Source organism: Dipodomys ordii, unplaced genomic scaffold (assembly GCF_000151885.1).
Source record: "Dipodomys ordii isolate 6190 unplaced genomic scaffold, Dord_2.0 Scaffold34, whole genome shotgun sequence".
In the NCBI taxonomy this organism is placed as follows: domain Eukaryota; kingdom Metazoa; phylum Chordata; class Mammalia; order Rodentia; family Heteromyidae; genus Dipodomys; species Dipodomys ordii.
Window position 1 is genome coordinate 7,500,962 of NW_012267250.1, and position 15,301 is coordinate 7,516,262.

Genomic DNA, 15,301 nt, shown 5'->3' on the forward strand with positions numbered 1-15,301 from the left:
AAATACATTATTTTAAAAGATATCCAGCACTTGAGCTGAATACCTCCTGAGACTGAGAGATTAAAATCTTTGGTCTTCATCAGCTCCCAAAGCTATCAGTGAAACAGATGTTGTGTATGACTATTGTAGTCATACTATGTATTCAGGCAAAACAAAACCACAAACAGCCATTCCACTAGATTAGGTGGGGCAGGAAGATAAAGCCAGCAGATAGGCATTTCTAAAGATATTTTGTTATATCCTCTTAACCAGGTAATAGACACTTTTAATTGGGGGGATGGGGGAGAGTAACTAGGGCTTGAACTGGGCAGCCTGAGCACTATCCTTTAGAGTTTTTAGTCAAAGCTGATACTCTACCACTTTAGCCACAGCTTTGGGATGGTTAATTGGTGGTAAAAGACTAATGGACTTTCCTGCCCTGGTTGGCCTTTAACTGGATCCTCAGATCTCAGCGTCCTGAGTATCTAAGATTATAGATGTGAGCCACTGGTATCCTGCAAGAACTTTCAGTGAGAACATTTTCAGCTCTCTCAGATCATCATAAGCAAACCAGGAAACAGAATTTTATATAGTCAGCCGAATCAGTCGTTAGCTTCTCTCCATGGTCTGTGCCCCCTCCTCACAGGAGTTACAGAAACAATGAGAAGGAGGAGAATTTCAGTGTCGTTTCAGATTGTTATATTTAGATCTCATTCCTAAGTCTATCTGTTTCCTACATTCTTTCTTAATTGTGCCTTAATATAATCACAACACAGACATTTTCCATTTTTATGTTTCTTCTCTCAGTAGAGCAGACATAAAGAACTCACTGATGTGGTTTGACATGGCCTTCTCCTACACTCATGAGTCCTGAATGCACGGTGGCTCATTCTATAAAGGCACACAAACATTGTGTGTTAAGGTTTTTCACGAATTGTCCCAGCTGTTGTAACAAGGAACAACCAGGCCTGGCCACAGATAATAGCCCTCTGGGTTGAGACCACCTAGGTCAGAGCTCTGGGACCTGGCATGTGTTCTGTGATCTGAAGTATTCCTCAGAGAGACCATGGCGATGACTCACTTCTGGCTCTGAGAAGTTCTTGCATAACTTGCTGTCACCTCAGTCCAATTTCCTGGGGTTGCTTTATCCTAACATATGCCTCCCTCCCCACTCCAGTGTCCCTTTTTTTATCGAGTCACACTACCATTTGAGAGGGTCAGTGTTCAATCTAGCCCTTTTCATACCCACTCTTCACCTTGGGGTCTTGCATTGTTGCTTTTTACATGTGGCATTGCTTGGGCTTTGTCCCAGCACACAGATGCCCATGCTGCATGCACAGTGAACGCCACCCTCCTGCCCCCCGCCCCCAGCAACCCCATGACACCCAGTCTTCCTTGAGAACTGTTTGTACAAACTATTCCGAAGATTCCAGATTACCTCCTGGCACTGGGCTTCCTCTCCTCCTCCTTTCCCAGAATTCTCTTCCTTATCGCTGGAATATAAAGATCTGATGCCAAAAGGCTGCAGGAAACAAATTATGTTAGGCGTTATGTTTTTAACTTCTTCTTCTTCTTCTTCTTTTTTAACCAAAGCTAGATTTCTTCTTGCTTTGGACTTTTAAATGTCCTTTCACCTGGACAGCAGTTCTGAAGTTATGTTTGGAGTTTAGTATATACTGGCTAAGAGAAAGTGGTTTATAAGATAAGGTAGTTTATCCATTTTCAACTCTCATACTCGCTCCTCCAATACAGCTGCTCTTGATTACTTCATCTCTGTGCCTTGCCCTGCTTCATCATTTGTTTGCATTTCGTTGTTCTTTCCCGAGATTATTTCTAGGTTCTTGCTGAGTCTCAAAACTCAGTTTCTGATTAAACAAACAGCTTTGATAAGTCACGTTGGAATCTTAACAGATGAGGTGCCTTATTTTCTCCTGAAACATCTCCTGTGTTTCCTCACCATTGTATTTCCAGTTGTTATTAAGGATTATGTCAGAAAAGCTAATTTTGACAAGAAGTTGACATAGGCCTCATGATATTCAGACCCATTGTAGACACACCAGTGGGAACATAGATCTCATAAAAACTAGGATTTTTAATTTAAAATACGCTCCTTTTTTCAAGGCTCACTGTCTGCTCCCCTTCTCTCTTAGTTAAATAGTAAAAGATTTTTTTTTTCTGTTTAAAGCAGGGAAAATAAGGATGGCTTTATGCCTGATCTCAAAGCATTGTATTTGGTCAATGTTGGCTGCTTGCCAGCATTGCCTTAGTTGTTTGCAAGTGAGGCTTTCCCACCTGCCCTTTAGGAGTATATTCTCTGCTGTTTTTTTTTTTTTTTTTTTTCCAAACTCACTTTACCGGATTTCTTGTATGGAGGAACATTCCTTGAAAGATCCTGGAATCTGTGTTCTTGGCTACAAAACGGTTTATGGTGCCTTGACTTCTTATTGTCCTGTTTCTTTAAAATCACTTCTAGTCAGGTTTATAAGTAGGCTCAAATTTTCTCCTCCTCCTCCTCTTCTTCTTCCTCCTCCTCCTCTTCCTCCTTCTCCTTCTCCAACTCCTTCCTCCTTCCTTCTTCTTACTTCCTCTTCCCTCCTTCCTCCCCCTCCCCTTCCTCTCCCTCCTCCCATTCCTGGTCACTGTCCTTGGGCTCCTTTTGCTCAAGGCTAGTGCTCTACCACTTTGAGCCACAGCATCACTTCCAGTCTTCTGATGGTTAACTGGAGAAAAGGGTCTTATAGACTTCCCTGCCTGGGATGGCCTCAAACCATAATGATCAGATCTCAGCCTCCTGAGCTAGGATTACAGGTATGAGTCACCACCCCCCCCCCAGCTTATCTTCTTTTTTAAATTAGGTTGGACTCAATTTGTGTCAAGTTTTTCTTTAATAAAAGAATGTATATTTCTCCAGAAGCCAGAGGAACATGAATAGGTTTGACAGTAAAACATGAGCAGTGGCCAGTTGTCCATGGGTTGAACTCACTCTTGTTGAACACTCAAATGCTTTGCCATCCTAATAACAGGTGAGGAAGATTGCACCCGTTCTGAGCTGCGACTCGCCCTGGGTGGACTATGAGGGGTTTTTGTGCCTAAAAGCCCTTACCCAGCAACTGTCAGCAGGGTGAACACTGTGTGCGTCCTCTTCCATACACCATCACATTGTCTGACAAGCAGAGGGCAGCTGCCATCTCTGCCGCAAGCCAGTTTGAGGCTGTTCCCTTACTCAGACCCACTCATGCTACGCCCACACCTTAAAGGGCTCAGAAACATTCCAGAGTTAAGGTGAGCTAGTTGTAATGAGACACAGGAAAGCTGTGGGCTGAAGTTGTTTATTATATTAGTGTGATTTAAGAAATTTATGATACTACTTCCACTAATAAATTTAGATTCATAAGGAAGCATAGCAATGATCTGACCAAAGCACCCCCCCTCACTTTTTTATTAATTAAGAAACATGACTCCATAAGTTTCAGTGATTTTCCAAGGTGATAGATCTTCTTAATGGCTTACTTAGGGGCTAACTGTGGAGTCTGAATACTTCTACCACAACATGAAGGACATGTGTGTCCGATTGCAGAGCCCAGGTCATTCAGAACTAACCTGTTCTGTCCTGTCTGTTGTAGACCCTGTTCTGTGTGGTTCCAAGTCAGCCAGGGACCCTCAGATGTCCGAGACTCTTGACCAGATGGCAAAAGTCCTTGGCCTAAGGCCACATTCTTGCTCATACAGAGTTAACACCCCAAATCTGGATATCTATAATGTCTCAAAGTCCAAAACTATGAGTGCTCTATATGGAAAATCCACAACTAGCTTTGTAGAGTGGCCACAGTGCAGGTATGGTGTTCTAACAATAGCAACACAACCACCTGTGGCCATTTGTAGATGTATTTGAACATAAATAAGCTTTAGATGTCACCTTGGTTCCCTTTCCCATGAAGTCTTATTATATCTATGCAAACATTTAAAAAAAACCTTTAGAAGAAAAGAAAGAAAGAAGAAATGCCACTGGTTTCAAGCATTTCAGCTAAGGGATGGTCCACTTGATGACAAACAATGGGCCATTATCATGTGAGAACTATTTGGCTACCACTGCAGAGGAGATCAAGCTGTGGCGCCTCTCCCTGTCCACACCGACCTCTTCCGACAGACCCTTGCCCCAGTGGATGTCCTTGGGACCCAGACAGTCACAGAGCTAAAGCCCTCAGGAATATGCTGAGAAAAAAAGAATGTGAATTTTGGACGCTGAAGATTCTGCTCCACAGCACTCAATTGTGGAGACAGGAGAGTAGCTACGGACAGATTACTGGTGAAAGATTAAAGGCCTAAATACATCTTGTGACACTAGATACAGTGATGGTTGATACAAATATTTTCTGTAGTTGGCTGTGGCATTGGGGTGAAGAGGAAGGGCCTTAGTCTTGAGGGGTAAAGGAAGTTGATAAAATATACATGAATGTCTCCAAGGATGGAAAACCAGTGAGTACCACGAGGTCATTCCATAGCTAGAGTTCACTTGAGGTTATGAGACCATCTCAACTCTTTCAAATATATTTTTGTTGAAAGTACAGTTTTCAAGCAGGTATTCTTGTGAACATGCGTGTTGCCTTAACAAACCGTTATGAATTTCCAGATAGAAGTCATAAGAACCTTTTTGTGAAATGTTTAGCTTTTCTAAACAGGCCCATTTCTTCTTCTCTTTGCAGTCTACAAATGTTAAATGTCCACTGTATGTGCACATCATTTATGTCACCTCATGGACTTTGTGAAAGCCAAGTTGCAATATGGTGGTCTTTCTTTTCTGGGTTGGCACCAGATTGATGAGAGCAGCTGGGTGGGAAAGGAATCTAAAACTTAAACATCTGCATGTATTATTTGACAGTTCTCTAGGTCTTTGTATAGGTACTAAGATGAGTGTTGGAATTTGGGGATGTTCAGGGCAGATCGTCACCTGGGCATGGCAGCTTAGCCTCTTCTATAGATTTCTGTGTCCTCCTTTGGCAGGGAGCCTTGTCCTCGATGTGGGTGTGGTCAGTAATGTCTGTGTTGAATGTCCAAGTTCACTGGGCTGTTAAAAACCAAGGAATGATTACTGTGTCCAAATTGGTTATAAAGTAATGAAGATTATTTTTCACCATCAACATCTCCAAACTTATATGCCTAAATTAGAGTTCTCTTTCAAAGCAATTCATTTTGGAGAAGGGAAGATACACTCTTATTTCCCATGACTCTAATCATCATTGAACACTTCCCGCCCGACCTGTTGTTCATTTTTGTATTGATTAGTGTGGTTGGTACTTTGACTTCTTTTTTTTATTAGAGTGAGTCTGAATTAAACATGAATTCCTTAAGGCTCTAGACTGTAAACTGAGTACAGTCAAGTTCAACTTGGAATAAAAGCACATATTCTATATATGTCTTCTAAGTGAGGGTAAAAGTGAAGGAGAAATATGGCACCATTAATCCTCTTAACAGTCTAAATTAGAGTCTAAATTAGAGTGTCATGTTTAATATTCATTGAATTTGATTAACTTGATTTGAAGAACCTCTCCAAAAACCAGCGTAGATTCAGTTGCTAGAGACAGTGTCATGTATGTGCCCTGTTGTCTCTGTGTTCATTGATAATTTATGTTGTGGTCACTAGATGGTGCTCTTTCACTTTGAAATAAGGCATGAGGCTTTGGCTTTGTTTTTCTTACTGTTTTGTTGATGCTGAGATGGTAGATAATCAAATTCTTCTTTATTAGAACCGAGGCTTCCTCTCTCATTCTCTTTCTCTCTCTCTCCATCTCTCTCTTTGTGTGTGTGTCTCTGTATCTCTGATGTATAGGAATTTTAATGCGGTTGTCTGACCTGTGAGGAACAATAAGTTACTGTATCATTCAGAATATACATTTTATTTGTGTACAAGAAAAATCCTTTTATATCCAGTGGAAGCTTTTGTTATATACATTCAGTATGTAAATCTCATGTGGCTTAATACTCTGGTTGTTTTTTTATTTTATCTTTTATTTAAAGATAGTAGCTATCTGGAGGATTGTGGTTGGATGCCAACCCACACAAAAACATTGTGAAACACCATATCAACAGATAGGCTGGCAGTAGTGATTATGGCTGTAATTCCAGCTACTTGAGTTATAGGTGGGAGAAATAATGGTGTAAAGCAGGCCCTGGGCAAAAACTTGAGACTCTATCTGAAAAATAACTAAAGCAAAAAAGGTCTAAGAATATGGCTTAGGGTACTTGCCTAACAAACTCAAGGCCCTGAGTTCAAACGTCTGTACCACCAAGTATCTAATTCTGAAAGGGGTTGGGCAATAAAAGGCTGATTTATTTCAGACTGTTCAGGAACCTTTATTATAGCAAGTGCTGCAGTGAATCTGATCTTCAGGTATGTTTTGAAGAACACTGGGTTCTCTCTACCCTGATGGAAGTGAACATGTTCAGAGTAAATTATCAGCCAGAGAAACACAAACCAAAGGTGAAGACAGGTGGGCCTGCAATTTTGGATATAGACAGCTCTTTGTGTAAATACCTCAGAAAGGGCTGAAAAGATCATCCTAAGAATTACAAAAGTGCAGTAATGTTAGCTGGCAAATCACAGAGCAAAAGAGAGTAGGCCGTGCCTGCAGCAGTGTCTGGATATCCCTTGTGCCCTGGACACCCAGCACCTGATATTTAACATTTTGAAAGTTCTGAACACTCTTAAGGCCTTTGATGTTTACTAGGTTCCTGTGACAGGGCAAGTGTCAGAGGAAGGATGTAAAAACAGGATGAAGAGAAATGCCTGGAGCCATGAGCAGGGCAGGGCAGGGATGGAGCTGATGGCACTGACTCAAATTAAGCACAGCTGCTGGGATGTCTCCCCAACCCCCCTCCCTCCCCACAAAAAAGGCCAGAGCACTCAGAAGCTGTGATTTTACCATCTCAGCACTGTGAGTGGGTAACTTTAAGGAAACCTGATCTCCCTCTTCATCCCCTTCCCCATCCCTCTCATTGCCCATTTACGCCTTAAGCATATGACATGTTCCACGTGGTACTGGACTGTGAGGTGGCAATGAGGATATCACAGTGTCAGGGGCAATATGTGTGGCTTGGAGAAAAGCCCCATGCTGGTGGGGATTCTGGTTCCTTCTTCTGGAGAATGAATGCTTTTGAAGACTTAAAGGGCCCGGACAGTTAATATCCACTGATTCTGTCTCTTGGGGAGGGGGGTAGGGAGGAGGAGGGAAGGGGTATGTTGAACTCAAGTCCCTGAGCTTTTTTTTTTAGCTCAAGGATATCACTCTACCATTTGAGCCACAGCTCCATTTCTGGCTTCTTAATGATTAACTGGAGATGAAAGTCTTAGAGATTTCCTATCCAGCCGGCTTTGAACCTTGATCCTCAGTTCTCAGGTTCCTGAGTAGTTAGGATTACAGGCAGGAGCCACCAGTTCTTGGCTGATGCTGTCACTTCTATACAGGATATAAGAACTTAGCTGAAAAGTCAGTATATTGTAGGTATCAAGAGTTTGGGATTCCCAGCGATGTGACAAACCATAATGAATTCTCTTCATTGCTCAGCCTATCATTGAGGCCAATAAGTTGAGAATTATCTTCTGATTTATAAACAGAACCCTCACACTCCTGGAGGATTAGAATCCTGATAGGGAAACTGGAAAGGTGTATCCCTCCCCCAGGTACCTTGCTCTGCTATCTGCTTCACTGGAAGGTTCTAGCTGCTGCAAACAGCTGTGATTTATCCACCTTGCACATTTAGTCCTCTACTTCTCTCCCCAGAGGCTGTCCTGATCTCTTTGTCTTGCTTTCCTTTTCCTTCCTTTTTGCAACACCTATATTTTAATATATGAAGTAATTTGATTTATTGTCCCCCTGAACAATATTATATATATTTGGCCAGAGGTGTTTTTTTTATCCATGACAGACTAACCACTTAGGGCCATGTCTGGTGCACACATTAATCAGTACATATCTGTTGAATGAGTAGATGTTCTGCTATGTAAGATTCAATAACAAACAACAGAAATGTCAGATAGTAGTCTGGATATGAATTCTGCACAAATATTAAATATTCCTGAGGGAAATTTAAAGATTTCTCCCCCATTAATCATAACCTGTAATGATGTCTTCCAAGTCATCACCGTTTATAAGCATGGGTCAGAGATTTAAGACATTACATTATAATAACCAACTCTCTGAGCAGTTTCTTGGGCAGGTTACTAAACTCCCTTGTGATTGATTTTCTCTGTTTAGAAAAAAAAACAATACCTCAAGAAGCAGAATCTGGAATGTAGCAAAAATTAGTAAATATGTCACATTAATAATTATGTAAATAATTAGACCCCTATTTTACAATTATATACTTTGCAAAAATAAAATTAAATGGCTTAGCCACTCTTCAAATGGAAAAATAGCCACAGATAAATGGACAATTTGAGTAATTTTTTATATATACTTATTTTACTACAATAATAACAGGCCTACAATAAAACAAACTCATTATATGGTAGAATCTATTTTCTTCAATCATAACAGTTTTACACACACACACACACACACACACACACACACACACACACAGAGTTTTGAGGGGTGGTATCATGATTTGAAATAAAAACCTTTACTCATTTAGCTGTCATTCTACCACTTGAACACCGCCCTCCCCCACCCCCACCCCACATACCACTCACCCAATCCTGGTTAATTGGAGTCTTAGACTTTTCTTTCCAGGCTGGCTTTTAACTGTGATCCTCTCGATCTCAGCCTCTGAGTAGGTAGGATTTTAGGCCTAAACTAACAGCTCCGGATGTGATATCCATTTTAAAACAGACTTTGGGGAGTTATCAGAGTTTCAACTGAGCCTTCTCATTTCTTATAGATCCCCATATTAAGGTTTCTGGAAAGAAAGAAGATGTTAAAGAAGCCAAGGAGATGATCATGTCTGTCCTAGACACAAAAGTAAGTGAATATTAAGGACACTCAGAACTGGTCGCTGCAAAAGTTACTTCATGGCATTATGAAAGAACTGTTTAGAGAAATGATAAACAGGAAGAGGTAATGTTGTGACTTAAAATATGCACATGATTCTATGGTACTTACAGACTCTCAATTTTTGAATTGATTCTCTCATGTAAGGTAAGTGCATGCACACACATATGTATGTGGATATATGTATCTATAGATGATAGTACACGCACACACACACATGTTCAGACGTAGCTATTGCCCTGATTAGTATAGGGTGAGTAATAAAGATGTATCAACAGAAAACCATATTGATCTTCTCTCTGTCCTGTGTGTGATGGCACAAAGTCCCTGCTTGCTCTTGCACAGTTGTTTTCTACAACTCTTAATTCCAAGTATATGTAGAGATAACAAGGAAAGTCAAATACCTGAGAGTTTGTTCTCATTGGTGAGAGTTTAATTTCTTCAATCACATCTAAAACATTTATCATATGGCAGGTACTTAGCTAATCACTTAACACTTTATAGATACTAAAGTGTAAGAGATTAAATAATTTGTTCAGGATCTCTGAGCTGGTAATTGAGTGTGTGGTTTAAATTCAGGCTGTCTGGTTTTTAACTATATTGAATTATTGACTGCTGAATTGATTTTGCCACTGGCTATTTCATTGGAATGATCACTGATTTTCCCTTCTTTTGTCCCTTCTGTTTTATTGTTCTTTTTAATTTTTAAAAATTATTCACCTCATAATTATTAAATATTTTAGAATTTTCTCCCAAAGAGGGACATTTTACCAAACTCTAAAGGCTAAAATGAAAGAATTATGTTTAAAAATCAAAATATTTAAGAGGGTTACGTTGAAATTTAAGGTTTCAGAGGGTTAAGACTATTGATGTGTGTGCTTTTTTTTAACCATTTTGAATTTTACTTGGTTAGCCACTGTTGAAAATTGAAAAAAAGTTTTTTTTATAGTTGTACACTGAATTCCCCTAAATTTAGTACATAGATTTCAATATGACCATGGTGCTTTTGTTCAAGTCTTTGATATTTTACATTTTTCTTTATTTAATAAAGACATTGCACTAGCAGGGATCTGTGATTTTATGATTCTTCCTCATTCTTCTAACTCTCAGCAGAAACAAATCTACTTGCTAAAGTTCCACATAGAGTCTACGGCCATACCACCCTGAACGCGCCCGATCTCGTCTAAAGTTCCACATAGATTAACATTACTTTCTGAATATACCAGACTTAGAAATGCCTGTGAAGCCTTCCTTATTCATTTAGACTTTATTTTTCTTCTAATTTTCCATCATTGTAGTTCCAGAAGCCTCTAATATGCTTATCCCTTATAATTGTGTTTTCATCTGTTCTTAGTTATTTAGATTAAATGTTCCATGAATAATGTCTTTAAAGAAAAAAACAAGTAATTTATTTGTTAGTGTAGCTGACTTCATTTAAAGTCTACTTTCCAAGAAGTTATTGTAGTAAATAATATACTCATCTATTTTGTTCTACTAATTTGTCTTAAAATGAAAGTATTTTTTAATAACCAAGTGGACATGTAACACTGAGATTATAAAGAAATATGTAAGATTTCCCACTCGGTCCCTTTTTGTTAATAGTCTGGAACATTCAGGATGGAGTGTTCAGGGAGCTGTTCTTTCCTTTTCTCATGCATCAAGAAATAACACCATTATTTCCACATAGAGCAACCGGGTCACATTGAAGATGGATGTATCGCATACAGAGCATTCGCATGTCATCGGTAAAGGAGGCAACAACATTAAAAAAGTGATGGAAGAAACCGGATGCCACATCCACTTCCCAGACTCCAACAGGAACAACCAAGCAGAAAAAAGTAACCAGGTGCTTCATCTTTCCATGAGATCTTTTGAGGACTGAATTTCACCGTAATTTTCAGTATGTGTATCTTTGAGGAACAGTGCGAAACAGTAATCGTTTACAGTAACCTCTGCCAAGACTGAAGGTGCTGTGGGTTTTGAGGATGAATTACATTTAGGGCCTCACCATGTTTATCCACACTTGGTTGGTAGAAATGAAGAGAGGATGTGATGATCAGAAAATCAAGCCCTGCAACAAAGGCTGAGACCTGATGCTGTGTGCCAGGTCCTCAATAGTAGTTCAGGATATGCCAGGTCATCTCTTGAGTACACTGCCCCCTCATAGTGACTGACTGCTGTCTCTCTAGTTTATGACACTTTTTCTGGTTTATCTCTTGGAACACATTTGTCTACATATAAACATTTTCAATACTCGAAGAACAGGTAGTTTTCTGAAGGGTTCTAAACCAAATCGTGACACGAGAAACTATTGACCATTGTGATAGTCTTTTCTCTACAGGTCTTAATAGTGAAGTTGGGATGCAGAATAGGGACTAGCTAGGAAACCACAATTAAAGGCAAGAGCCATGTTCAAGTATCTTAACGGCTTCTATGTCATGGCCTCTTAGTCCTAAGAGCTGCAGTCTGGAACTACTGTACCCCACCCCAGTCAGAGACTAATGTTATATCTGACAAGTTGTGAGAAGGCTCAAGGTATACCAGGAGAAAGATGGAGGACATGGGTTTTGGAGTAATGATTATGTAGATATTTTGAGAATATAGTACAGCATGTCATTGCATATTGATGTATACCTGTTCTGAAAAGAGTTTAAACAAAGAGAGACAAAAATGCCAAAAATAGGAATAATTACCAAAAATATGGGAGTACTATGTGACATTATTACATAGTACTGAAAAAAGCTGGGCAGGGTTGGTGTTCCACAGCCCTCTTACCTGGAAAGGGCCTCCTGGGGCCTAAGGAGCTTTAGGCAAATCTTAGGAGTGATGTGGTTCTGTTGGCTTAAGACACCTGAGGATCTCAGTAAAATGCAAAATCTGGTTAATCAGCTCTGGGCTTAAACAGGTCTGCCTTAATCAGATCTGAGGTCCTTCATCTTTAAGGGGCTCCCAAATAATGAAGATGTCTCTTTCCTTGGACTCTCCTTTTATTAACAATGTAGAAGATAACTAGAAAAGCAGGTGTGAGTTTGATTAAAATAAACCTAATTGTATTTTCTTTCTTTCACAGGTATCTATAGCAGGACAACCAGCAGGTGTTGAATCTGCCCGAGTTAGAATTCGGGTAACTATATATTATTTGAATATTGCAAACCAGTGTTAGCAAAATCATATTAAGGCATTAAAATATCCTAATTTATCTTTTTGTACATGGTGGCCAAAGTTGTTTTCATGTCCATTTTTAAACATTTATTGTAGGTATTTTATAGTCAGCATTTTAAAGTGAGATTCTGTGTTATTTATAAAATGTTTTTCTGTTGAAGTCATTTCTTAGAAACATTGTGGTTTTCATCTTACTCAGTATCTTAGCAGACTTTTTTTTTGTCATGTTGGTCTTAAGGCTTGAACACAGAGCCTGAGCTCTGTCCCTGAGCTTTTCTGCTCAATGCTACTACTCCACCACTTAAGCCAGAGCTCCACTCAGCTTTTTGGTGGTTAATTGGAGATAAGAGTGTCACAGCATTCTTACCAGGGCTGGCTTTGAATCATGATCCTCAGATCTCATCCACCCGAGTAGCTAGGTGCCCAGCCTTTCCTGAGTTTTATGTGATCAAATAGAAGCTTGTCAACAAATGCCCCAGAGTCATCTTAGCTTACTGAGATATGAGTTTGCTGAAGATTAGGTATCTCATAGAACAGTTGTAAAATCTGTCTTCAGGAAAGAACAAATCTCTACATGTATAATGCTTGAACTAATGCTTCTGGGTTCTCGTAATTTTGTTTTAGGAGCTGCTTCCATTGGTGCTGATGTTTGAATTGCCAATTGCTGGAATTCTTCAACCAGTTCCTGACCCTAATTCCCCGTCCATTCAGCACATATCACAAACGTACAACATTTCAGTGTCATTTAAACAGCGTTCCCGAATGTATGGTGCTACTGTCATAGTACGAGGATCTCAGAATAACACTAGTGCTGTGAAGGTAAATGATGTAGACAATTCCCTAGGTTGATATGTGTGAAACCACTGAAGGTTTATTTTTAAGGATATTAATTTGTTTTTCATAATTTGGGGGTTAATAGAATATACTGCATTTTTCCCTAGCTCTGAGAGATCATTTCTCCGTATATGGGCAGTCATATTTTACAGTATTATATTCCTTCCACTCTTCTCTGCTAGGAAGGAACTGCCATGCTATTGGAACATCTTGCTGGGACTTTAGCATCAGCTATTCCTGTGAGCACGCAGCTAGACATTGCAGCTCAGCATCATCTCTTTATGATGGGTCGAAATGGGAGCAACATCAAACATATCATGCAGAGAACGGGTGCTCAGATCCACTTTCCTGATCCCAGTAACCCACAGAAGAAATCCACTGTCTACCTCCAGGGCACCATTGAGTCTGTCTGTCTTGCAAGGCAATATCTCATGGTAAGATTACTAAAATGAGTGCTGTACTTTTTAATTTAACTTTAAAAGACATTGCATTGTACTATGTGATATTTAAGAAAGCACTTTAGAAGGCTGGTTAAATAGAAAAGTTTCTTTAATATGTGGAAATAAATATAGTAAGGTTCATAGTTTGCTGAATTTTATTGCATAGGTGGCTAATTTTCTTGCAATTAGACTAAATAAAGAAGGGGTTATAATGAAATGATTGACTGGTTTTTGAAGCTTTGTATTTTTTTTAATATGATATTTCTTTTTTTTTATTTTTTTTATTTTATTTGTGAAAGAAGCTTTGTATTTTTTTGTCTGACCTCTGCATGAATGTGAAGTTTGCATTTGGCTGCAGGGCTTCTGTTTAAACAGAAAAACAAAAATACTATTTAAATTCCAACCTCAGATGGATATAATAAAAATATCTTAGATGTGCATCTGAAAATGTCATAGTGATGTACATTATTAGAATAACTAATATGTGCTAATTGCAAAGAAAATAAATTCCATCTTCACAGACATAACTTTGTTGGTATGAAGCATTTCTACATTAAGCCATGAATTTGTGTTACTTATTGACAAAAACATTATGATTCAACACTGCTTCTAATTTATAATTTATAATATTTCTTTCCTTCCTATATTAATTTAAAACCCCAGTGGGTAGCTTGATATACAGTAACAGAATAGACCTAATGCTGGGTTTGCAAATACAAGTTACCACTGTAGTTGAGTGCAATATATAGTAACAGAATACACCTAATGCTGGGCTTGTAAATATAAAAGTTACCACTGTAGCTGAGTGTGATGACACATTCCTGTAACTCCAGCAGATGGAATTTGAGGCTAGCTAGGCCTACATTGTGACAGCCTACATGTCCCTGGTCTCCCAAAAAGAAAAACACCACTACCACTGTATTCTCTTAATCTTAACAATAAGATCAGTAGAAGTGTCAAATGTGACCTTTGCTATTAATCATTTTTAAGAAAATTTTCAGAAAAGCTGTTCTCTTGAGAGATGAAAATGTCATAATCATTCAGGTTTATGATATATATATAATTATATGATTTTAAGAAAATTGTGTTTTTCTCTTTTTGGCCAAGTTATTTTATCAAGTTATTTTTAATATGCTACCATACAGGCAACATATTCATATCCAATAATTGCTATAATTACTCAGTATATTTTTCTTTTCATGTTGAGTCTAATGAACTTTTTCAAGTATTCTGTACAGTTATATGTTTACTCTCATACTTTGACTACAACTGCTAAAAATATAGGCTTGCTGTGAGACATATTGTTATTGCACAGAAAGGAGGGGTACATTAAAAGATTTGTGCTTATAATGTAATCACTTCTACATATAGTACTTTTCCTTAAAAAATCACTGTTGTCTACAAGTGAAGTGGTGCATAATATTTCATTTTAATCCTAGTGTATTGAGCATTAATTTCTGATACATTTGTATAAAATCTATCAACTGACTATGTTGTGCATCAGAGAAAGCATACTTGATGGCTTCTATGCTCTCTAGATAAGGAAGCAAGAAGAAAGCATCAGAGATAATTTAAAAAAAAAGAACATCTAAACTGCAGTTGTCAAAAAGGGGTAGTTAAAGAAGGTACAATAGTAACAGTTAATTCCAAGAAGGGGTATGGCTTGAGTTGCAGTAGAAGTCAATAGGAGTTGGGTTGGTGATGGAGCGGCTGATGAGTTCAGGTAACAAAAATGCAGGATCACTTTAAAAGATAATGAGAGGCTGTCCTCAAGGAAGGAGCAGGCTTAGATACAGAACTTTGGTGGTATGAGCAAAGTGGGGCCAAAATGTGAAGCTATTTAAACACCCATAGATGTTTAGCTTTACTTGGAGACACAAGGAAAAAGCCAAACTGTAA

The 15,301-nt window shown here is 38.8% G+C and overlaps 1 protein-coding gene across 4 annotated transcripts in view; it reads left to right on the plus strand.

Annotated features, from left to right (window-relative positions):
• The window catches only part of Bicc1 (BicC family RNA binding protein 1), a 241,045-nt gene that overhangs the window by 190,256 nt on the left and 35,488 nt on the right, over window positions 1-15,301 (plus strand). For all 4 annotated transcript variants that reach the window (XM_013017198.1, XM_013017199.1, XM_013017200.1 and 1 more), the window contains 5 exons: window positions 8,857-8,936; window positions 10,654-10,812; window positions 12,037-12,090; window positions 12,753-12,947; window positions 13,145-13,396. In XM_013017198.1, the coding sequence (XP_012872652.1) occupies window positions 8,857-8,936; window positions 10,654-10,812; window positions 12,037-12,090; window positions 12,753-12,947; window positions 13,145-13,396 (740 nt within the window). The remainder of the gene's footprint in view (window positions 1-8,856; window positions 8,937-10,653; window positions 10,813-12,036; window positions 12,091-12,752; window positions 12,948-13,144; window positions 13,397-15,301) is intronic.